The sequence below is a fragment of the Abramis brama genome (assembly GCF_963993115.1).
Source record: "Abramis brama genome assembly, chromosome: 1".
Classification (NCBI taxonomy): Eukaryota; Metazoa; Chordata; class Actinopteri; order Cypriniformes; family Leuciscidae; genus Abramis; species Abramis brama.
In genome coordinates, this window is record NC_139963.1 from 41,931,970 (window position 1) to 41,957,715 (window position 25,746).

A 25,746-nucleotide genomic window follows, 5' to 3' on the forward strand; every position below is an offset into this window, starting at 1 on the left:
CATTTTGATTATCGTGACATGTTTTGATGTGTCCATTAATCTACTGAATGTTTGTAGATATCTACCGGTTTAAGTAGATATTTGACATATGAAGTGACTGTTTTGATTATTTAGCTGTGTTTGCACATTCAGAGCGCTTTTCTGTTGGCAAGACCGTTGGCAGATGACAGTTGTTTTCTAATTCTTGATGTTAAAGGAAGATTTATCCAGATTCAGTGGCAAATGGACACCCTCATGTTTAAGAAGTAGAACAAAGTGAAGATGTCTGTATCTAACTGTCTGTCTATCTGTCTGTCTTTGTGTCCATCTGTCTATTTGTCTGTCTGTCTGTATCTCTATCTGTCTGTCGTTCTATCAATCTGTCTATCCGACTGTCTGTCTGTCATCTCTCCAGCTCTACCTGTTGATAAACGACATCAGGTAGTTCTGCCTCAGCTCAGAGCTTATGTAATACTTGAAGACAGAATAAAGCAGAGGTAAAGAAAGCCAACGAGGATGACAGAGAATATTAAAGTGGGAGAATGAGAGATCTTTGAGTCTGTATAGTCTGGCTCTGATTGAATTCAGCTCTACTGCATGTACTCATGGTCAATGGGTTGGCTCAGAGAAACTGTGTGTGTGTGTGTGGATGGCTTTTACCAAACATGGTCACACAGTGCATCTGAGGCTCAGTGAAATCTCCCCTGGTACCTTCACACACACACTACATATCGTACATCTCCAGCACTACTCTGTGACATTTTATATGCCTCACACCAAGCTCAAGTATACTTTTCACTTTGCTATTACCTGTCAGAGATGGTTTTCATGACTTGTTTTCATGTATACATTTAAAGCATATGCAAAGAAAACTAAATCACTCCTAATTTCATTTCAGCTCTGACATTAAATCCACTGCATAGCACAGATCTTTAAAATAATGAACATACACACATCCAGGAGTTAAAGGAAACTGAACTGCACTCAGACATTCATCCTGAAGTTGTTCCCAGACGTAGATTTGCATTCCAGACTCTGATCTTTATATAGTTACATTTACGAGGCATTAAAGTTGTTTGAGGGTTGTATTGTCCATTCTAATCAGAGTTGTAAGAACGTCAAGCAGATTTATGATGGGCTCTTGGCATTCGCTTGTTTACAATAGTCTCCAGTACATTTGGTTGGTTTGTTGAGGATACGGATAACTACTGTGTGCAGAAAACCTGCCCGCGGCTGTTAGATCTCCAGAGCAGCCTCCTAAATTCCTCTAAGCTTTGTAGCTTGAATGAGCCATCGACCATAAATAGGCAGACAGACCTATCCTAGAAAGGAGAGAAGGAAGCAGGGAGGGCAGGGAAATCTCTGGAACTGGCGCTTTCAGATGCTGTAATGTTTCTGTTTTTCTCACCATTTCTCCATCCTTCTTGATTTTTTTTTTCTGGCTCATTTGTGTCCATAAGCACAAATGTACAACCATTACTGCGTCTGATGCAGATCAGTGCCAAACTCTCATTCACATAAAACTGTAGCTGTTCATCTCTTTATAATCAGTATTGTCTGCTTTTCCTTTGGCTTTTTCCTTCTGGATTAATTTTTTTTCCTGCTTTTAGCCATGACAAAGCCAAAATGCTGTTATCGTACAAACTTAGAGTTCTTTCAAAATCTCCAACCAGAGATTCACTAAATGTACAGTCCATTATAAAGCCATTCACTGTTGTTTTCACAGTAATATTATTCTCAAAAATTCCCTACTGTAAAATCTGAATTCAGTATGTCGTTTTCACAGCATTATTACTGTATTTTTAACAGTATCCTACTGTATTAGCTGTTTACAGTATGTTACTGTAGAATGCATTCTGGGAAAATATTAGTCTACTGTAAATCTAAATACAGTACTGACCACTAAAAACAACTGCACACTTCCTCACACAGCGGCTCTGGGACAGACTCATCATGAAGATGAAAGCCCACAAGAGTATGGTAGGTTTTTATGGTAGACTTTTTAAATCGCTTTAAATTTTTTATTCTGGTGTTATTTATTTTCAGTATATAAAGCTACGTTCTAGGTAAAATATTTCTGTAAGAATATCTGAGCAAGCGTTCATTTTCTGGCCTTTTCCTCCCGCAGCGTCGTGAAGATGAAAGTCCTCCTAGTACATTAAATTGGTAGTATACTTCGAAAGACATGTAATCGCCATGTAAAGAACCTGTGTTTATGTTTGAGTTATATATATATATATATATGTGTGTGTGTGTGTGTGTGTATATATCTAAGAACATTGGAGTGGGTGCTCATTTCCCATTTAAGCCGTGCTGATTTTCCTCCCGCAGTGGCGCTAGCAGACCGACGGGACCATCCTGAGACAGACAGGAAGAGACGTCATTGTCAACTTTTTTCTTTACGGCACAGTGTAACGGAGGCCAGCTAGTAGTCACTGTGTGAGTAAACCTCACTCCTCTGAGCGCTGATCTCAATAGGCGCTCTAGCGACAGATGCTAGAGGCTGCAGTCTTTAGCCTCCTTGTTAGAGCCCCTGGGTGGAGGGGTTACATTGGTGCCGTGACCCGGATGGGAGTGAGGTTTAGGGGGGAGAGTGTAACGGAGGCCAGCTAGTAGTCGCTGTGCGAGTAAACCTCACTCCTCTGATCTCAATAAGCGCTCTAGTGACAGATACTAGAAGCTGCAGTCTTTAGCCTCCTTGTTAGAGTGCCTGACTCTCACGCCAGAGACCCGGGTACGAGGCCCGCACAGAGCGGGGCGAGTAGGACCCGGGTTGAGGGGTTACATATGTATTCACTGGTTATTGCTGTATACTAGCCTACTACTAATTAAGTAGGCACTTTAACTCTTCAAACATTTATTTTAATATTTACCATTCCAACATTTATTTTCCACTGGCACAAAGTGTTAGGCTACTGAGATTTTCCTGGTATGGCTATAATTGTATTTTGTTCATTGATGAAATATGGCTAATATGCTGGTAAATCTGTATATTCTATTGAAGTTCAGCTATGGAATGTAAAAGATGAAACCTGCATAAAGCTGTTGATGTGAAGCAATAACTGGTGTTATTGAATATATAACAGTAAAATTTATAAAAAATAAAATAAAAAAATAACAGTATAATGCTGTACTTAATTTTACAGTAGGCCTATGCTTAAAACTACTGTAGTTAGTTTTACAGTAATTTACTGTGGGATAAAATACAGAAGCTTGTTGGCTATTTGTTGCCAGTAAGTTACTGTTGATTTTACGTTACATTTTTTACAGTGTTGAAAATATTTCAAGAAACCACCCAGCAACCCACTTTCCTTTTCCAGTTTGAAACTTGCCTTGCTTTGTGTGTTTTATTTGCTTATCTTTGCTAAAGCTGTTTTACAGACCAGTGACCGACTCGCACCTCACACTGACATCCTCATTGGGTAAGTTATAGGGATGTACAGTGAAAAAAACACTTTAACACAGAACAGATCTCCAGAGCATCTAAGAATGGATACAGCTAGTTAAATGATGCCAGCGTTACAATGAGTCAGTTGGACTCATTTATGGCGTACTTGCTGAACTCCAAGTGAAAGTGAAGCTGCACAGCGTGAAACACCTCGTCTCGACCCTCATAGCAGGGTGATAGTCTGCCTCAGTTATGACCAAATAAAGCGTCCAAATTCCTCCCCTGCTCTTTTTCAACCTCTAGAATGTTTACAAGAACGCTGGATCAGGCTTCCACCGAATGACTCTCACTGGGACCCGGCTACTGTATGAGAGCATCACAGACCCGCTTTTAGAGGACTTATGATGTCAGTGGTTTCACCCTGGTGATTGTCAGGGAGACAAATTATATCATCCAAATGTTAAAGCATCGTTTGGTGGATAAAATGTAATTTTTGGAGGTTAGACTTTATTTTTCAATAATTCAATGGCCTGGAGTCAATTATTCCTCTTATAATACGTTACCACACCTCGCAGCATTGTTCAGATGATGTATTTCAAGACATTTGTCAGGTTTTTTTCCTTAAAATGGTCTTGTTTTTAGGACTAATTTCTTACGGATCTAATCCCAATTTGCTAATTCCAAAATGTCATTTTAGATCTGAAAGCTTGAACCACTGATAGCTGTGAATTACCTGTGCGTCTCTGAACTGTGTTCAGCAAAAATGTCTCTACCAGCGAAACTGTAAGTTTATCTGTTACAAGAACAGTGCCGTTATTACTGTACCTCGCTGGTGAGAAATGACATGTAGCTTTTAAATTGTTTAACTATTTTCAGAGAAGTGCTGACGACACAAAATACACTCACCTATAGGATTATTAGGAACACCTGTTCAATTTCTCATTAATGCAATTATCTAATCAACCAATCACATGGCAGTTGCTTCAATGCATTTAGGGGTGTGGTCCTGGTCAAGACAATCTCCTGAACTCCAAACTGAATGTCAGAATGGGAAAGAAAGGTGATTTAAGCAATTTTGAGCGTGGCATGGTTGTTGGTGCCAGATGGGCCGGTCTGAGTATTTCACAATCTGCTCAGTTACTGGGATTTTCACGCACAACCATTTCTAGGGTTTACAAAGAATGGTGCGAAAAGGGAAAAACATCCAGTATGCGGCAGTCCTGTGGGTGAAAATGCCTTGTTGATGCTAGAGGTCAGAGGAGAATGGGCTGGCTGATTCAAGCTGATAGAAGAGCAACTTTGACTGAAATAACCACTCGTTACAACCGAGGTATGCAGCAAAGCATTTGTGAAGCCACAACACGCACAACCTTGAGGCGGATGGGCTACAACAGCAGAAGACCCCACCGGGTACCACTCATCTCCACTACAAATAGGAAAAAGAGGCTACAATTTGCACAAGCTCACCAAAATTGGACAGTTGAAGACTGGAAAAATGTTGCCTGGTCTGATGAGTCTCGATTTCTGTTGAGACATTCAGATGGTAGAGTCAGAATTTGGCGTAAACAGAATGAGAACATGGATCCATCATGCCTTGTTACCACTGTGCAGGCTGGTGGTGGTGGTGTAATGGTGTGGGGGATGTTTTCTTGGCACACTTTAGGCCCCTTAGTGCCAATTGGGCATCGTTTAAATGCCACGGCCTACCTGAGCATTGTTTCTGACCATGTCCATCCCTTTATGACCACCATGTACATCCCTTTATGACCACCATGTACCCATCCTCTGATGGCTACTTCCAGCAGGATAATGCACCATGTCACAAAGCTCGAATCATTTCAAATTGGTTTCTTGAACATGACAATGAGTTCACTGTACTAAAATGGCCCCCACAGTCACCAGATCTCAACCCAATAGAGCATCTTTGGGATGTGGTGGAACGGGAGCTTCGTGCCCTGGATGTGCATCCCACAAATATCCATCAACTGCAAGATGCTATCCTATCAATATGGGCCAACATTTCTAAAGAATGCTTTCAGCACCTTGTTGAATCAATGCCACGTAGAATTAAGGCAGTTCTGAAGGCGAAAGGGGGTCAAACACAGTATTAGTATGGTGTTCCTAATAATCCTTTAGGTGAGTGTATATATATTAATAAAATGTATCATTAATATACACACGCATAATAAAAATGTTTATTTGTATTTTCTTTTTTTGTTTCGAATCCACTGAAGTTTTCTCTTACTTGCTGATGACAACATTATAATCCGATATTAACCTGGTCTATTAGAAATTAATGTTCATTTTTTCTAAAATACATTGGTGTGAACGCAATGTTTTTCGTAGTGTCTCTGTGCATGGTTGACGCAGACGATGAGCTGATTTTCCTTTTTCACTGCACTACGTTATTCTGATACAGATGACAAACCATAGGAATGTGGGGCCAGGAGTGTGCCATCCAGTCAGAGAGAATAAGCTGGTAAAACATCCTGATCATCCACAGCAAAGCACAATGTTCAGCAGAACTATGATGTAATTATGGCACTATAGGCACTGAGGTCCAACAATGAAACAGTCATCATGATGTCATGAATGATGTTTTACACTTTATAGAACCTGTTTTAATGTCATTTTGCTATTTACAGTTATGTTCTATGGTATTTTAAGTTTTGAAATCAAGTGTACTCTCATTATTTTAAACTAGTGCATCCGTGAAAAGAGTAAATATGTCATTCAGAGGCTAAATCTGATCAGATACTCTTAAGTGCTCAGTCAAACAAATTCAAGCACAACCTTAGTTCTAGAGTGTTTCTTAAGATGAAAGTGCTCATGTATTTGTACTATAACCATCTAATCTGAAAGGACTGGGTCTGAATTATTGTGTTAACATTTACAAAGGTGGAATACAGTGCTCTTGATCCATCACTGTAATCCATGGCTTATCTGACTCCAGGCTTACTAACTCCTGCAAAATGACCAAGCGTTAAGAAATATGGCCAATTAAGATGTTCATGTCTGAAACTCTTTGGGATACACAGAATGATCAATGTTAAGTTTGCCCGACTACTGATTAAAAACATATCAGTCCCTGATAATGAAAATGACACAATAACTTTCAGTCATGATAACAAAAATCATTATAAAAAATACAGTATATATGCCATGCAGTCATTTTTATTAGAAATAAAACATATTATAAGCATATAACATATTTAGAAATGTATTATATAGGCCTACTGTATATATTCAATATATATGTGTGCTTAGTTTAAATGTATATAAATGTATATATTTAGGCTATATATGTATATATAAATGTGTGTGTGTATGTATATATATATATATATAGTAGTTAACATTTGAAGTGGATCAAAAAAGTTCATCAAAGTTGTCCTAAGACAAGAACGGGTATTGTTCAAAATTCATTGTATGTATTCAGGACACTAAAATACTAGTCAAAATAAGATGCCTATATTCTATTTTATTCCAAAATGTAACATTGTAATTTCCATCACAGAATATTATCAGAGACAATACATCACTTGAAATATGAAGGAAATTCTGTTGAGGTGACAGGAATGAAAATATTAATTCATCATGTGGTAATATTCTTTATTGTAGGCTATGATTTAAAGGGCATTTTTGTTTCTTTTTTTCCGATAGACATATTTGGTGGCCTGCTGTGTTGGGGCAGCACTTGATGTCCCATGTAAAATCCAAAGCAAAACCAGCTGAGAAGCACTGAACTACACAAATCAGGAGCATCCCTAATTCACTTCAAAGTGGAAAAAGTGACATCGGACGCGTTTAATGCCATGCCGGTGACATCATTTTTACTGAGCGGCGTGACGTCGCAATTGGACGTGGGCCCCGGCCAATCAGCGCTCGCTGCGCGCACGCACAGATGGGAAGAGTTTAAAAAAGATTGTGGAAAAGAAGATGTGGCCCAAACCTCCCCACATGATCGGACAGTTGGACTGGAGATCACAGGTCTAACATTAGCTATCGCCATCCTCTCGCCGAATCTGCTGAAAAGCACAATGTCAACTCACTTCAAGAGCGGACCTGCTTTCGGACTGTCTGCGGAGGTCAAGAGTAAGGTAAGATCTGCTTTGATTGACAGCTGTCAGAGATGCGCAGGGGCAAGTGCGCTACTCGAGTCAGACAGTTTACTGTGTCGTTTATTCTATATAGGAGGAATTTTAGGTGTTTTGATCTTTCAAGGTGTTTTATGGGAGGGTTATATGGGGATCTAATCCAACTTAAAATTGCCCTAAACTCAAAACAAAAGGTTGAGGAGGAGGCGGTTTTTAATAGTATAGCCTACATTATTTATAAACACTGTCAAAAAAGTTGCTGCCTTAAATTTTTAAGTACACTCAACTTGGATGTTTAAGTCATTTCAACTTAAATTACATTAAACTGACTTAAAAAATTAGTTGAAACTTGTATAACTCATAAAAAACAGTTGAGAAAATTGCTTAACTTATTTTGGTGAGTTAAAGCAATGCAAAACATATGTTATTTTAACTTATTATTCAGATAATTTTTACAGTGGCTATATATATTTCAAAAAATCGTTTCAGTAACCAAAAACTTAAGAATAGGCTACAAGTTCGTAATAACAGAAGTCGGACAAGAACATATACAGTCATTTTCACTTTATTTAGGTTTACATTGCACAGATATGAAATAAAGAAATATTGTTATGTTTTAAATGCCTTAAATGTATCCACGTTTACCGTGCTAGAGACTCCGATATTGTAGCTTACAATTAGCTCAATGGTCCTCAAATACTTTAGAATATTTTCAAACTGAACATGGTCAAGTGGTATATAATATATTTCTTGCCAATATGTGCAATAAAAAGTGTGAAATGTAGTGTTGTACTAGTTATAAATGGATAGCCATATAACTTCTACCTATATAGATAAACTTTACTAATTTAGCAGAACTTTATGAAAGCATGGGAATATGATGTCCTTGTTGACATCTAGCACTCAATATGAAATGTCATGGGTTCAGATGCAAACTGTGGTTTAGTTGGGTCTGATTTCAGTCATATTTGTACATTGTTCTAAAAGTTGCATCGATAAAATGACAAAAACCATATGTGATTTCAATCATATTAGATTATTTGATACTTGTGCTTGCGATATCATTCCTCAGTCATATAGTTTTTGGCCTTGAAAAAATGGGTCTTTTAAGAACTGTGCGATGAAAGGTTCTTTTGGGAATCCAAAATGGTTCTTCGCTATGAAAACCCCCTTTGGGAACTTTAAGGAGTGTTTGGCATCAGAAGGGACATTTAATTCATTCCTCTGTCAAACTTCTGCCACATTTCTTCCCATCATAGTCTCAGCGCTCCACAAAAACTTAAAACATAAATGCTTTCTGGCTCTAGCTGTCATTGATCTCCTGAGAACAGAAGTCGTAACAGCACCACATTCCCTGCTGTAATGCTGCACAGTTTCAGGTGTCAAACTATAGACTTTGCATGTCATTGGTATTATGTCAGATGTGTCTTCCTCAGCACTATTGGTATGTGGCTTTCCGTCCCCATATAAGGAAGAGTTGTGTTCACTCACAATATCTGAGAAGAGGAGCATGTTGTAAACAGTTTAGAATAAGGAGGAGCATTGTTGAAAAATCATCTCTGCGAGCCTCAACGAGCCATTAGTCTTTTCAGACAGGCCTGCTCTTTATAGAAATGACAGAAACTCCAACAAAAAAAATCCAAAAGGCCAGTAATTCCATGTCTGTTAAAGGTTCTTTATGGAACACTGTAAAAAAAAAAAAATCCGTTAAATTTACAGTAAAAAAACGGCAGCTGTGGTTAGCATATATTTACTGTAAAAAATATGGTCGCAACATGTTAGGTTTTACCGACTTAACTTATATTTACATTATAAAAACATCTTTCATTATCTGATATAATGTTAATTTACCGACATATTGAAGTACTAATATTTGTTTTGTACCATTGTAATTCACTGACAACCACCAATCACAGTAGTGATGACAGTCACATGATGCATCAAAGCTTATCAGAAGCAACTTTCCCACAAGCTGAGACAGTTATTACTAATATTTAGAAGCTGCACAGTGTCATTCACACAAACACTAAACACCATCATGCAACACACATGAAAGTTAAAAAATGGAATAAACATTCATTTAACAACATTACATCTAACATAAAACATAACTCATTAGAAAAAACTAAGAAAAACTATGAAGAAACAAAGTTATTTCAACAAAAAGTACATCAAATGAGAAGTGTCACGCAGGGAATTGTGTGAATTTACGTTTTTTTCACTGTAAATTATACAATGATTTGTTCTTTTTCCTGTCCAAAAACTGTACATTTTACGGTATTTTACTGTTACGGTGAGATCTATCACAGTTATTCACCGTATATAGTATGGAAACTTTCTGTTAACCAATTAACAGTTTTTCACCGTAGCATTTTTAACAGTCTTTTACTGTTAAAATCACGATAATTTTTTACAGTGAGCTTTATTTTCGAGTGTACTCAAAGTTAGGAATCTTATACAATGTAACTGCTAAAAATAAATGTCAATGTACAACATGCAGGTATTTCTAGTATAACCAAGGGTATAAAGGAATGTTATCCTGGCCGTCTGTGACAGAATTCCTGCTGCAAAAAAAAAAAAAAATCCAATCTTGGCCTGGCCTCTATAGAGTTAGACTGAGGTCTGTTCCAGATGTCCAGAATGAGAGAAAAACAATAAATCAAGCCCTCAGCAGAATTCCTTGGATGGTTATGAGTGCTGTCGGCCTTGGCGTCCTTTTATCAAACACATTTAGCATGTGTTAAGTATGTCACTTCACACGAGACATGCAGGCAGGAGCGGGAAGAAGCCGTAGGGATGAAGAAATAATCAGAACGGAGACACTGACACACAGCTGTGAGTCTGTGACAGAGAGAGATGGCCAACAATAACACTGATTTAAAGTTACAGCGTTTGTTTGGTTTCCACACCAGCACACCAAACTTGGGAGAAACAGCTCTCAGATCTCTCTCGCTCTGTCTCTCTTCCTTTTTTCTTTCTTGTTCTTCCTTTATTAGAACTACTTCAGAAGTGAAAGACTAAGATCTATTGCGTAGCAGTAGAGAGTAAATATTTTTCCACCTCTGACTGCAATACAACGAAGGAGACGATCCGAGTTTTTCCCAACCCTTATATCTTTTGTTTTCCTTTAAAACTCACTCAGCCTCAGCAAAAATGCTTTATTTAAAGAGTTCCATCTGTCTGATAAATTGAGATAAAGTGGAATATTATATACGTCCAATAAGTTATTGAGTTTTTTTGGAAGTAACATCATTCATCTTTTTTAATAAACATCGAGATTTGAATTTGAAATGTATACTGTACACTACTGTTCAAATGTTTGGGGTCATTAAGAGTTTTTTTGAATACTTTATTCAGCAGGTATACATTAAATTGATCAATACTGACAGTAACGACTTTTACATTGTTACAAAATATTTCTATTTTAAATAAATGCTGTTCATCATAGAATTCTGAAAAATGTATCACAGTTTCCACAAAAATATTAAGCAATATTAAGCTGTTTTTAACATTGATGATAAAAAATAAATGTTTATTGATCATCAAATCATCATATCAGAATGATTTCTGAAGGATCATGTGACACTGAAGACTGGAGTAATGATGCTGAAAATTCAGCTTTGATCACAGCAATAAATTACATTTTACAATACATTCATATAGAAAACAGTTATTCTCATTAGTACCGGTAATATTTCACAATAATACTTTTTTTTTTTTACTGTTTTAATAAAAAAATGCTGCTTTGGTGAGCAAAAGAGACTTTTTTCAAAACCATTAAAAAAAATCTTAAAGACCCCAAACGGTAGTGTATACGTAAAAAAGTGTAATATTTAACTATTTTTGTTTCATTTAAACTAGCCATGCAGTGTGACAAATGAATTAAAATCTGCATGTGTATTCATTGTTAAATAATTGCTTGTAGAGTATTTAAATACTGTAAACTAGATGTGTGTAGTGATGCTTTGACCTTTGACCTGCAGCTGGCCCACAAGTATGACCCCCAAAAGGAGGATGAGCTAAGAATGTGGATCAGTGAGGTCACAGGCCGCAAACTCCCGGAGAACTTCATGGAGGGACTGAAAGATGGAGTTATCCTCTGCGAGTGAGTGATTCCTCAAACTATCTCAAGATTCGAAGATCAAAAATCATTAGTTAATTACTTACACGACACCGTTCTAACAGAAAACCCTTAATGTGCTCCGGCCCGCTCATTCGCACAACAACAGTGTCTGGTGGCTCGAGAACGCAAACCTTGAAATAGGTTCCAAGGTGCAAGCATTGAAAATTTTTTAAAAACTTTATCATCTCCGCGCAAACCTCAAAAACGTGAATCTGTGAATATACTGTATATACATATATAAAAGGAACAAAATGAGCCTAGATATTTCTGTATATACAAAAGATAGATAGATAGATAGATAGATAGATAGATAGATAGATAGATAGATAGATAGATAGATAGATACGTAAACATGTTTTAATTTCTAATCAGTAATTTTTTTCTCTCTCTTATTCATGTTCATTATTTATGAGCAGGCTTATCAATATCCTTCAGCCTGGTTCTATAAGAAAGATCAACAACTCTCCTCAAAACTGGCATCAGGTGAGCAAGAATATCACTTTCTCAAGCACATATCTGGCTGTTTCAGTTCAGGTCTGTTCTGCACATGAAATCTAGGGAAATGCTTCCAAATGGAGCATGTTATGTATACAGTAACAGTATATTTTTTGGAAGTTCTGTGCAAAATAGAATGCTTGTGTCATTCATAAAATCTAATAATCTTCTGTTCCAAATATAAACAGGGTTTCTTGTTACTTTGGAATCAGTTGTGCGTACTTTCAGATTCTGGACAAATCACAGAGAATGTCACTTTCTTCCTGGTTTGGCCTTGTTTGTTGCAGCTGGAAAATATCGGTAATTTTGTCAGAGCCATTCAAGATTACGGAATGAGGCCAGATGATATATTTGAGGCCAACGACCTGTTTGAGAACGCCAACCACACTCAGGTCCAGAACACACTTATTACACTGGGTGGCATGGTGAGTCACACACTAATACAGAATTGATAAAGACTAGACTTCAGTCAGATTTTCACTTTTTATAGTAAGGAGAATCATAGTTCACAGTGAGGAGAATCATATGGGAGCATTTAGCAGAGTGATTAACATCAAAAATGTGTTATTTCAGCTGGATGTTCAGTTGTTGTTGTTTTTTCTGCAAACCAACGATCAAACAAACACCAAACAAGGAATCTCTCTTTTGTGTGGTCAAATTATTCTAAGTTATTTGTGCATGTTAGCATTATATAACACCATGTACTTTCAATTTCTAAAAGTATGATTTCTTTAGTATTTACTTTATTTATCATAATTTTGAAATACAGGCGAAATCTAAAGGCTTCCATTCTAAATGTGACATTGGAGTGAAATACGCAGAGAAACAGCAGCGCAGATTTGCTCCGGAGAAACTAAAGGAGGGACGCAACATTATCGGTCTGCAGGTCAGTGGCTGTTCATCAGGAAATTATATAGATTTGCTCTCTATAATAAAAGAAACTTGCATGCATTGAATTTTTTTTTATCAAATTGAAAGATTTTATCAAATTAAATTCAGTGGCAGACATTATATATAATCATATCAATATAAAAATTATTTATTTTTTAATACCATTCAAATGTTTGGGGTCAGGATGTTTTTTTTTTAAAAGAAATTAATTAAAAAATAATTAAATTAATATAAATGATCCTTTATTCAGCAAGGAGAATAAATTGATCAGAAGTGACAGTAAAGACTTATTTTTAGCGGTACATTTATTTTGTAATGATTTCTGAAGGATCATGTGACACTGAACACTGGAGTAATGCTGAAAATTCAGCTTTGATCACAGGAATAAATTACATACAATATATTCATATAGAAAACAGTTATTTTAAATTGTAATATTGTTTCACAATATTTCTATTTTTATTTTATTTTTGATCAAATAAATGCAGCCTTGGTGAGCATAAGAGACTTCTTTAAAAAAAACATTTGAAATACCTTACTGACCCCAAAGACCAGTGTAAGACCAGTGTTGGGGAAAGATACTTAGAAAAGTAATGTGTTACAATATTGTGTTACTCCCTAAAAAGTAACAAATTGCAATAGTTACTTTTTATAGAAACTAATGTGTTACATTACTTTTGCATTACTTTTTCTCACCTGGGCTAGGCTTGCTTGATTTTTTTTAATAGCAAAACAAAAAACAAACACAAAAGTTCTATTTTTAGCAAATGTAAAGGTCCTTTACCATAAAAAATGCAAATGCAAAGGAAATGCAAATTGACTCCTGTACAGTAGAGGGCACCACTCAAACACACCTTCCAGCTGTGCTGCCATTCTGGATCGCAGAAGAATAGGACACAGGAGAAGAAAGTTCAACACTCTTACTTCAACAATAAAAAAAATATATTAAAAAAATGAAACGCAAATATGATGTTTATCTAAAGTAAGTTTTGCATATTAGTATGGCTGAATTGGATCATCGAAGGTCCGCAGCAAAGACATTGGTTAATAAAGTGAGATTAAATGCATAAAGTATATTTGTATTATTTAACAATTAATTATTGCAGGTTTGCATTTCACTGTTTTTATTCATTTTTAGGAATACTGAATCTGCTTTTTTGTGCAAGATGCGTAAATGCCTGCTCACATTTAGTCTAGAACTACAATGTTCATGTTCACACACAGCGCACACAACGCCTCTTCACTTACTCCCGATTTCTCTCAAAATGGGGACAAAAGAGTTGTCAGACAGTACATGGGAAAACAAAGTAACTTGTGTTACTTATTCGGAAATATAACTTTGATATTTTGTTGTAAATTTAAAAGTAATGTGTTACTTTACTAGTTATTTGAAAAAAGTAATCCGATTACAAGTGATTTGCGTTACTCGTAATGCATTACCCCCAACACTGACATCCTTTATCTGTATATTCTTCTTAACATTATCAGATGGGCACCAATAAGTTTGCCAGTCAAAAGGGCATGACATCTTATGGCACACGGCGTCACCTCTACGACCCTAAGACAGGTATGGAAAATCCTCTGGACCAATCAACAATCAGCCTGCAGATGGGCACCAACAAAGGAGCCAGTCAGGTACTCAAACGTTTTTTCACAGTTTTCTAAGCAAGCTTTTATTCCTTCCTGCTAGGGGTGTAGCAATATATCGCGTCACAATATATCACAACACAAAAATGCATATTATTCACCCAAAATGAAAATGAAAATGAAAAGTTTACAGAGTTTTAGTGTTAGTACTACATTAAAGGTGCAATGTGTGATATTTCTGAGGATCTATTGACAGAAATGCAATATAAGACCCATAACTATGTTTTCAGTGGTGTATAAAGACCTTACTTAATAAGCCTTTATGTTTTTATTACCTTAGAATGAGTCATTTATATCTACATAACCGCGGGCACCCCCCTTCTATGAAGGTCGACATAGTGTGACGTCATGTTTCTACCGTAGTCGACAGCGAACAAACAGCGCTACAGAGCGCATTTCAGTTTCGTCACTAACTTGAATGAGAAGCAGCTAACTAGCATGGAAACAGGCTATGGTAAAGTCAGTGAATAAAAGACTAACACAATGATGAACAAGTAAAAATAACAATCGCAATAACATGTGGTTTTACTGAATAATTAAGTAAATATAATTTAATATAAAATATAATATAAAGAAACCTCATTGCTTGACTTGCTACTCTCTGCTGACTCAGACGACGACATCTTCCGATCCTACGTCGGCCACCGTAGCTTCTCATTCGAGTTTGCAATTTGAAGGATAGGCAGCGAGTGACTAGCTGTTTGCAATTCGCAAATCTCACCACTAGATGCCACTAAAAATCACACACTGCACCTTTAAACTACTACATATAATGTTGAATATAATGTATAATAAAGCAATGGGGGAATGTTTGTGGGTCCTGATAATGCCAAATGTCTTATGTTACCAGTTAAAAGTGGCCTACATTATTTTAAATATATCTAGAAGTGACAGAGTGCAAGCATATTCGTCTAAAATAATATCGCAATAATATCATATTATTAATATCATATCGAGTTCAATATTGTGATATGTATCGAATCGTGACATGAGGGTATCGTTACACCCCTACTTTCTACTATTCATAAATTGCCCACATACCTAAGATGTGGCTCAGTTCTTTCCTTTTGTTCTTCGACAGGCCGGCATGACGGCCCCGGGCACCAAGCGCCAGATCTTCGATAAGAAGCTGGACATGGAGATGTGCGACACCTCAACCGTCTCACTGCAGATGGGCACCAACAAGGTGGCGTCCCAGAGGGGCATGACGGTGTACGGTCTGCCACGTCAGGTGTACGACAGCAAGTACTGCTCCAGCCCTGACGACCACATCAACAACGGGCAGGACTCAGAGATGGACGGATATCAGTATTCCGACTAGGACGAACAGACAGCCGCCAGCACGCTGCTTTTGTAAACCTTCACCAGCACTATTTTTGATATTCCGAATTCATGTCGACCAGTAGGACCAGCTTGACCTCTGACATCACAGCCACCGATCACAGCTGAGAGCTTCAGTGACAGACCGTGCGTAGAAAACAAAACTAGGAGGAATTTCTTCGCTTTTTGTTTTTTAGAACACAGACTTTTCCTGCTTCTCACTTGTCGTTTTTTTTTTTTTTTTAGATTTATTTTATTTTATGACTTTTTTGAGTGTGCCAATCTTCCATCACCTGCATAACCCAATTGTCTTTATATATGAAAAAATAATGCAGATGATGAATATGAAGATATTATTTATGATGCCTCATAGTTAAATATGCAGTACTGTTCAAAGCTTGGAATCATTCTGAAAGAAGTATCTTATGCTCAACAAGGCTGCAATCCGACAGCTTTTCATTTATTTAATGAAAAATACAGTAAAAATAGTCAATATTGTGAAATACTATTACAGTTTTTTTATGTAATTTATTCCTGTGATCAAATCTGAATCAGCATCATTACTCCAGTCTTCAGTGTCACATGATCCTTCAGAAATCATTCTAATATGATGATTATGCTGATAATATTTCACAATAGTACAGTTTTTACTGTATTTTTCATCAAATAAATGCAGCCTTTGTTGAGCAGAAAGAAAATCTTTTGAACGGTAGTAGTTCAGTGGATTGCTCTTACATTTTAAAATGTTCCATGGTGCTCTTTTGATTGGATGGAGGAAGAGGAAATCTACCATATGCCATATATATATGCCAAATATGCCATACTACTGCTTAAATCAGATGTTTCCTAAAGAAACCCACATGAACTACTGCATCAATTAAGCGTTTTACTAATGTCAAAAACGAATGCTGATTTAGCATAGTTGTTTGAATATATAATATAAATTGAATATATTCAAATTTTTAGTGAATTTATCTTTACTTCATAAGGCAATTTAAACAAGTAGGACACATTCTGGAACAGCATCCCTATCAAACAACCATAGGACAGACAAAAAATGCTGGGTTGTTTCAACCCATGTTTGGGTCAAATATAGACAAACCCAATTGTTGCTGGTTTAAAATGTAAAATTACTTTTTAAATTTAAATTGAAACAACCCAGCACTTTTTAGAGTGAACCAATAATTACACTTTAAATCCGAACCAATAATACCCTATAAATCAGAGGTTGGTTGGTAATACCGTACCCTGCTCCTACAATCTGCCTGCAGTTTTCAAGTAATTCTGAATGTGTTGACTAGCTGGTTCAGATGTGTTTAATAGGGAGTTTTCGGGAGTTTCAGAGCCTTGCCCTCCCAGGGGTGTCCAATTCTGCTCCTGGAGGGTCACTGTCCCGCAGAGTTCAGCTCCAATCCTAATCAAACACACCTGAACCAGATAATCAAAGTCTTACTAGACATACTGGAAACTTCCAGGCTGGTGTGTTGAGGCTAAAGTTGGAGCTAAACTCTGCAGGACAGTGTTTGGACACCCCCTGCCCTAAACGCAGATTCACTGACAGGAACTTTATTCAGGGACTAAGATGGATGGAGCATCCAGGAGCATGTCTTGCTGAGGTAACCACATTAAGCTTCTTGATTCATAGTCATCACTACTAAGAAAATTGAGAGGAAACTTACTTTAAAGTCCCCCTGTAGTCAATAATTGTATCCCTTAAAACTCATCTTTGATCACCAAAATTACATATATAAATGTTTTATCCTTGGGGAAAAAATGCCTTCATGCCTTAAAATAGCTTGAATGTAACTCTACACCCTTGCCTCATGTAATATACCTGGTTCTATGTATATGCTAATGAGCCCCGCCTCCACTCACTCACAGCAGCTCAGAGATCCACTCGTTGACGATCACACGTTGATCTGATTGGTTACGAGGTAGTTTGTGACGTCCGAACCCCAGTCTTTGGTTCACTGCAGTTTTAAGGAGAAAATACTCTGCAATGGTGTTGACATGAATTTACACAGGGTTTGTGTTAAAGCATTTTAAAAACACCAAATAGACATATAAACAACATATAAAGCTCGATTTTCACCACAGGGGGACTTTAATCTTAAAGTACAGCTAGCAATTATAATTGGAAATTTAATGTATTAAGAGAATGAAGTAAAAGTATGTCTTTCATTGTGAAGAATAGCATATCCCCAGGCTAAAGACTGAAAGTGTAATTGTTAATATATCTTAATAATTAAGCTAGTATAATGACTGTTTATTGGGAGGAAAAATATTTCTGAACATATTTTTTATTCAGTTTATCCGTTACAAAAGTAAATAGACAGAGCGAATTGACAAATAGAGAACAAACTACTGTTAAAGAGGGCTGTTGAAAAGCAGTTATTGATTACCAAAGCATACTGTGAAAAATCATGTGAACCAAATGAACCACAATTACTTAAATTGCACTTTTGAAAGGAATGACTGTCACTCCCAGAGGCTATATGCTCTAATGCAAAATTATTCAATAAACTTGCATATATTCAAGCGTTATGTGTGTTAAGGAATGTCGTCGTTTTGCATTTCTGCTTGGAACAGCAGAACACAAGAAGATCATAAAACAGTGAATCTATATTTTGTTTCTCACAGAAGGTGATATAGCGTGTCCCTCTTGCATCAATGCTTCAAATGTCTTTATTTATGAGGCTTAGCAAGTGAAAAAACAAATAAATCACTATTTTCAAATAACTTGTCTTTATTTTCTATTTCTATGAATACTGGATAAAAACTGAAATCTTTGTAACAGTACAGACATTACAATTTAGGATACGTGTACACGAAAACAATGTAGGCCTACTAAAAAACGGAAAAGTTTTTCCTTTGCATTTTTTCCAAGTACAAACGACAACGTTGTCAAAACGGCCCCCGTTCACACGGATCCGCGAGAACGACTAAAACTGGCTGCTGTATTATTCATGCCAGGCCAGTAGATGGCGACGTAACTTTACAAGTAATACGCATAATGTCACAATTTTCACAGATTCATGTTTTTGTAGTTTATCCACCTGTTTCCGGGGGGCGCTACTGTAAAATAGAACGTGGGTGAAACTTCCGGTTAGGTGGCGGAAGTAGTAAATCGACGGTATTTTGTGTTACATAGCGGAGAGGTTAGGTATTTTTCGAGTACATTTTTCTACTATTTAAAGTCGCAAACATTAATGAGAGATGTCGTTACGGAGCTCAGGGACAACATGTGCTGTTCGTGGTTGTACATATAACCGCACTAAACTAATTCAGTGGCTGAAACGTGAGTGTTTTGAACATAAGCCTAAAACTAAATCTGAGTGTTCCTGTGAACGATTATACAGTTTCCATCCCCTCCCAAAAGACGACGAATCAAATAGAATATGGAGGAAGAACTTAAACTTAAAAACACCCCCAAAACACCTGTTTGTGTGCTCGTTTCACTTCGTGGACAAGAAGCCAACAGTGGATAACCCGTACCCAACGCTCTTTCTGGGTTACGAGAAGCAACCGGAGAAGAGACGCCGACCTAGGATTCGACATGTCACAACAACAACAACAACAGGTAACTTAACATTAATGTAATGTCAACTAGCTTGTTTTTTTTCCGTTTGTTTTTCTTGAATTACTTATTATTAATATATGAAAACCTGTGCCATGACGGTAGACAGGTAGCCTTATGTTTTTGCCTCGCATAAACTTTTATTGTGACGAGCTTGGAGGGCACAATGGTACACAGTGACAGATGCTAATTTAATTTCCTCTATTAGTTAACATTTAATGTTACAGAATATCTATATTGATGATATTAAACGCAGTCTAGATGTTTTTCAAGACTCTAATGCCCCCTAATTGTTTTTTTAATCGTCATTGAAGGACTAACCAGCTAAATATGTACTTAATGTATTCCCTGCAGATGAGCCTGATGTGATGCAGGTTTCTGGGGACCCAGATCCTACCTCACGGACCTTCCATGATGCCCAGACACAGTGGTCAGACCCAACAATGGAGGACCACACCTACTCCAAAGCACCTACCATCACATGTGGTATGACAACTGCCCCATCCACTGAGAGGACACTGCCTGTTGCAGATGTTGTTTTGAAAGACGATACAGACTGTCTGCTGTACACAGGGATTCCACTTCTCGAATTCAAAACCCTTGTGTCTTGCTTGCAACGTTTTGCCCCCACATCGTCAGCATTTTCAGCAGAGGACCAAATCCTCTTGACATTAATGAAGCTTAGACAGAACTTTGTTATTGCCGATTTAGCTAGACGCTTCAAAATGTCACCTGGTCAGGTCAGTAAAACACTGACATTTTGGATAGATGTGATTGCTGAGCACACCCAGGATCTCATTCCATGGCTGCCGCGCGAAACAATAAAAGCCACTTTGCCGCAAATTTTTAAGGACAATTTCCCCAACACAACTTGTGTCATTGACTGCACAGAAAGTGTCTTGCAGAAGGCTAAAAATCTGGACTCAAGAACTGAATCTTATAGTCACTACTATGCAAACAATACTGTCAAGTATCTGGTAGCAATTGCTCCATCTGGTATGGTTATGTACATTTCAGAGGCTTACGGTGGCAAATGTAGCGATAGATTCATCACACAGAACTCTGGGTTTCTCGACCATTTGCGTGCTGGAGATGAGGTGATGGGGGACCGTGGCTTCACCATCAGAGATCTGCTAGAGGAACGGAATGTTCGTTTGATCATGCCAGCTTTTACGCGCAAGAAATGCCAGCTGACAAATGAGCAGGTCACTCGCACAAGACGCATTGCTAATGTCCGCATCCACATTGAGCGAGCAATCAGACGTCTTAAGGTGTACAAGATCCTCTCTCAAACTGTGCCTATTAATTTTGTCCCTAAAATCGACAGAATACTAAGAATCTGTGCAGCACTCGTAAATCTGCGAGGAGAGCTTATTTCTAGAACATAGACACAATATTTTACACAATCAGCTTGAGCTTAAATCTTCAATTCTCTCTATAACTTTATCAACTGTATAAACCAATACACAACTTTTACTTGCACTGATATACCAACACTTTTTCTTTTAGTTGTTGTTTCATAGATATTTTCTTTTTGCTGTGTAAATTTGTTTAAATTCTTAATATTTTTCAATCTCGTAATATTCTGCAAAAGAGAGAAGTGTGTGTACTTTCACAGTATAGTATTACTATTTTTATTTAATGAAATGTTCTGAATACCACTGTTAACCAAATGTGCAAATGACATTAATTTATTCTTATAAATAAACTCAAAAGCCAATGACTAAGTGTGTAATATGTTTTTATTCAGTGTGTATTTTTTTGTTTTAATTGTGGTTTGTTTCCTCACACAACTGTAACCATGCCTTTATAAGTATTGATTATTAATAATATTATTATAATATTGAGAACAGTGTAAACATTCCTCCAACTACGCATTAAACATCTGCAGGTATGTTGGACAGAGATGTATTTTCTTGTCAGCAAAATCATCAGCCAATCTAGGTAGCATGTGTACAAAGAAGAAGTTCTGCAGATGTTGCACTTGTGCATCTGTGTAGTGCTTATCAAATGGAATCTCCAATTCGATGTCCTCACTTGGTGTCCAGATGACTAGCTTGCAACTTTGTAGGCCCAGACACATCATGGTCAGTTGTGTCTGAAAGGATTAAGAGTACATATTTGTAAAAATAATCTGTTTAATTAATGCATACAGGTGCTTCTCAATAAATTAGAATGTTGTGGAAAAGTTCATTTATTTGAATTTGGGGGTTTCATAAGCTGTAAGCCATAATCATCAAAATTATAACCAATAAAGGCTTGAAATATCTCACTTTGCATGTAATGAGTCTATATAATATATTAGTTTCACATTTTAAGTTGAATTCCTGAAATAAATTAACTTTTCCACGACATTCTTATTGAGAAGCACCTGTAAGTTTAAAATACAATGTTAGTCTAATAATAGAGCTACTTTCATATTAAAAAGTATATTTCTAAATATAGAAAATACATTTATTTAAAAACAATAATCTTTATTATTAAATTATTAAAGAATCACCTGGAGGTAGTATCCATCCTTTCCTTTAGGACAAATCAGGTACTGTCCATCACCTAAACTTTTGATGTCACCATTTGGCCGTCCTAGAAACTCTGCCAGTGACATGGAACTCTTGAAGGGGCACTTGATCTCAAGGAGTTGTGCTGAGTCAAGGATCCCATCTGGGCTGGCTCCCAACCAAGGATGGTCAGGGTGCACGACCAGGCCTCTCTTCTCCACAGTATGCCCTCTGCTTTCCATGAGTGTGATGACGTTTATCTCATTTTCTTTGCCATGCAGTGTTGCTGTATTGCCGGTGAATGTTGGGTACAGATGCTCATTTAGAAATTTTTGAGGATCTGTGGTGTTTCGTTTTGGGACCCGTTTTGCTGTGCTGGCTGTTAGACGAAGCTTTCTAGCATCATGCCATGACTGTGAAGCACTTTGCATCCTGGTTTCTTCCATCAGTGTAGCTGCTTGTGTAGGGGACACTTTAATGTAGGCCTCATAAAAATGTGTGCATTTTGGACATGTTAGTGTTGTGCTGTGTTCAGTATGACAGAGTGTATTACTGTGGGTTGGACCATGTTTGCTGTGGCCTGCCTTGCTGCTGTCTACATCTGCTCTATAACTTAACTGAATAAGACCATTTGTCTGGAGCTGAAACAGTGGGGCCATCACTGATGAATTACTGTGGGCTATGAACTCTCTGTGGTTCTTAAAAAGTTGGGGAGGCATTGTTGATTCTTGCATTGTTGATGTGCCTGGATAAATGTGGTATGGCCTGTGATGGTTAAAATTAATGTTCTTCACCTTCCTCATTCCTACATTCTTCTTCGCACCTGAATTCCACTTCCTTTGCACATCAGTGCATGCCATCCCTGTCTTTCCCTGCCTGACTGCATTTTCAACCTAAATTGAATTCAATTTTATTATCCAACAATATTAAAATAAATATTTTAAGTCAAGGCTACTGTGAAGCAACATATACAGAACATGAATGACACACAGTAAACATTTCAGTTTAGTACATTTATTAATTAATTAAAAATATACAATAATACACAATACAATAATACATTTTGTGCCCTTAATTGTCCTGACTTTACTGACCTTCCACAAAAGTGCTGCTGCATGACTACAAGAGCGTCCTGGCCCTGCAATACATGAACAACCCGCTGTCTGTACTTCACCTGTCACTGAAACTAGCACCCAAGCCTTATGATGTGTTACGTGCAGGCTCTGGCTCGGCTCAATGTCAGCTTTTAGATATGCAAGGTCGTTTCCGACGTCCTTAAACAACACTCGACCTACTTTATCACTGTGTAGATATTGATATGCCTCTGAGCTTTTCAGATTGCTCATCGCTTTACCATCACAGGCTACTGAATCTACAAAATAGCTAAAAATGTTACCATACGTGATACGAGGCCACTTCTTCACGTCATCCTCCCAACCGTCTACCGCGGATGGTAAAGGTACTGTTATATCACCCCTTTTAATTTCGTTGAGGTTGTGTTCCCACATCATTAAGTTTGGATCGCTAAATCTTGAATGACGGTCAACTAATGAATGAATGAGTGTCAACTCCCGCTTGTTTACTTCGAACCGGAAGTCGCGCCCACTTTTGACGCAATGCCTCATGGGACGTAGGAAACTTGTGGATACTATAGCGGTATAGTTTTCAAAAACTTGCACTTTGAAACCAGTTTCCAAAAGTTTGCGTTTTCAGGCCACAAAACACCGTTGTTGTGTAAATGAACGGCCAAAATGCATTAAAAAGTTTAAGTTTTTAGTTGAAAATGGCCTCTTAAATGAGGATATGTTTACACGAAAACAATTTACTAAAAACAGAAAGGTTTTTCTTTTTTCACTTTCAGACGACAGCTTTGTCAAAGTGATCCCGAAACGACTAAAACACTGTATTATTCATTCCAGGCCAGTAGATAGCAATGTAACTTTATAAAGAAACAACGCGCCTATAGACTGAACACGTGATGCACATGACGTCACCATTTTCACAGATTCGTGTTTTTGTAGTTTACACAGAGATGATAACAGTATCGTTTAAAAAAAAAACTTCCCCTTTGAAACCGTTTCCAAAAGTTTACGTTTTCAGGCCCCAAAACGCTGTTGTCGTGTAAATGAACAGCCAAAAAGTTTACCGTTTTTAGTTCTTAAGTGATTCAAAAACAACAGAAACAGACCACAGTTTTCCACAAAGGAGAATATGCAAGACATTTATTGACACTAAATGGTCTTATAAAAACCTAAATTGTAACAACTAAAAGATTAGAAACTAATGAAAAGAAAAATGGCTGAATTAAATGAATGACATCCCTTGCATTTTCTCAGCATTTCTGTAAAACTAAACAAAAGGGAAAAGGCTGGATTTTAAACCACGATCACAATGTTTCCTGAACCTTCATCTGTGGCTATATTAGATCATTCTCAAGCAAAATCATTACAGTGAATCATTACATGGGGTTAAAAAAACAACAAAACAACAAAAAAACAAAGCATAATTTGGTCGTCTGTGACAGATTTGACCCTGGAAAACTACTGATTGGCTGCTTCACAAGCATCTATCCAATCACTGTACACGTCCACGGGCTCCGAGAGATCTGAGAGGGTGTTTAAGGACAAGAACAACATCACTTTAATAACATTCATCATCACACTCTTAATAACTCACATGCACATGTCTTTTCAAACTGATTTTGAGAAGGATACAGGTTATTGGTGTCTGGAATTCTTCTAGACACACAGTACATGATATTATCCCCGTGTTTCGACTCCTTTCCCTGGAATGAAGTAAAATAGTTGTGTGTTAGAGATTGTTTTGTTCTATGCAAGTCTAAAGAGTATTCTTACTCTAGTGTAAGAGTATTCTAGTATGTTCTTACATCTTGACGTCACATGATTTCTCGTGGTTACAGAAGGGGCAGGTAAACTGGGTGTCCAGGTTTCCCGTCATCTTTTTCTTAGGAGGAGGTTTTCTCTTGGACTTTCTGCGTCCCATCTTGTCAAAAGCTTCAAGGAGGGGAAATGATACATGTTGACAAGCACAAACAAAATTAGATCAATAATAGTTTTCATAGTAATGTTTATGAAACATGAAGGCGCTGCTTGTGTCATATATTAACAATAAACAGAAGCAACAGCCTTGAGGTTTACAATAAACAAAGATCATGCTAACCTTCATGTAATGACATTCAGCATCTAAAAGTAATGTAAAATTAATCTACATTCTTAATGGCAACATGTTAAATCACGCTAACTGTCTCAACAGGTCTTAAAACTGCACAAATGAGGAGACAAATAATATTCAAACTGATGCATTTCTAGCTGGGATGTTTCTAATGTTTCTTTTGTTATTCGCATTTACAGTTTTGTGATATTTAGAGGTGCTCGAAGATCTCAAGAGTTTTAAGTAAGGCAACATAACAGCAAAACAAACAAAACACAATCAGTAAACTGCAAATACATTGAAAACCCGAGCAAAACCATATGGGTAAAACTCCCGCGATATATACGAGCATTTAAATTAGACATTATGCCTTCGGTGAAAAACAAATCCCTTACCAAAACTGCGCTTAACGTCAGGCGACTCTCGCTCGGAGAACAACAGCACACACTGCCTGGGATAAACAAGGGATCCGGTTCACTTCCGCCCGGTCACAGGAGTTCAGGAGCGGCTCAGACCTGAGCCCGGAGCGGAGCGCCCTCTACCGAGGGACACCGGAACTA

At 37.3% G+C, this 25,746-nt stretch overlaps 4 protein-coding genes across 5 annotated transcripts; 2 read left to right on the forward strand and 2 right to left on the reverse strand.

Annotated features, from left to right (window-relative positions):
- Positions 1-7,316: 7,316 nt before the first annotated feature.
- cnn1b (calponin 1, basic, smooth muscle, b) lies at positions 7,317-18,674 on the forward strand. 2 transcript variants are annotated; one of them, XR_014606830.1, is made up of 8 exons: positions 7,317-7,467; positions 11,448-11,569; positions 12,004-12,070; positions 12,370-12,507; positions 12,852-12,968; positions 14,462-14,608; positions 15,702-18,330; positions 18,480-18,674. XR_014606830.1 is itself a non-coding variant. In XM_084117961.1 (7 exons), exons 1-7 carry the CDS (start codon positions 7,408-7,410, stop codon positions 15,939-15,941), a joined length of 891 nt encoding a protein of 296 aa, XP_083974087.1. In that variant the 5' UTR covers positions 7,317-7,407; the 3' UTR covers positions 15,942-18,673. The 2 variants fall into 2 exon arrangements, 1 of the variants encoding a protein (XP_083974087.1); XM_084117961.1 differs by having other exon boundaries at positions 15,702-18,673.
- On the reverse strand, positions 18,669-25,713 carry elof1 (elongation factor 1). The gene is made up of 5 exons (XM_084117989.1): positions 25,582-25,713; positions 24,903-25,029; positions 24,730-24,800; positions 23,665-24,620; positions 18,669-18,996 (listed from the first exon to the last, which is right to left on the reverse strand). The coding sequence occupies exons 2-4, from the start codon at positions 25,016-25,018 to the stop codon at positions 24,556-24,558; spliced, it is 252 nt and encodes an 83-aa protein (XP_083974115.1). The 5' UTR covers positions 25,019-25,029; positions 25,582-25,713; the 3' UTR covers positions 18,669-18,996; positions 23,665-24,555.
- Positions 19,011-21,240, forward strand: LOC311085450 (uncharacterized protein). The gene is made up of 2 exons (XM_084117952.1): positions 19,011-19,520; positions 19,872-21,240. Exons 1-2 carry the CDS (start codon positions 19,157-19,159, stop codon positions 20,903-20,905), a joined length of 1,398 nt encoding a protein of 465 aa, XP_083974078.1. The 5' UTR covers positions 19,011-19,156; the 3' UTR covers positions 20,906-21,240.
- Positions 21,253-23,250, reverse strand: LOC311085471 (uncharacterized protein). The gene is made up of 2 exons (XM_084117976.1): positions 22,018-23,250; positions 21,253-21,615 (listed from the first exon to the last, which is right to left on the reverse strand). Exons 1-2 carry the CDS (start codon positions 22,873-22,875, stop codon positions 21,388-21,390), a joined length of 1,086 nt encoding a protein of 361 aa, XP_083974102.1. The 5' UTR covers positions 22,876-23,250; the 3' UTR covers positions 21,253-21,387.
- Positions 25,714-25,746: the final 33 nt, after the last annotated feature.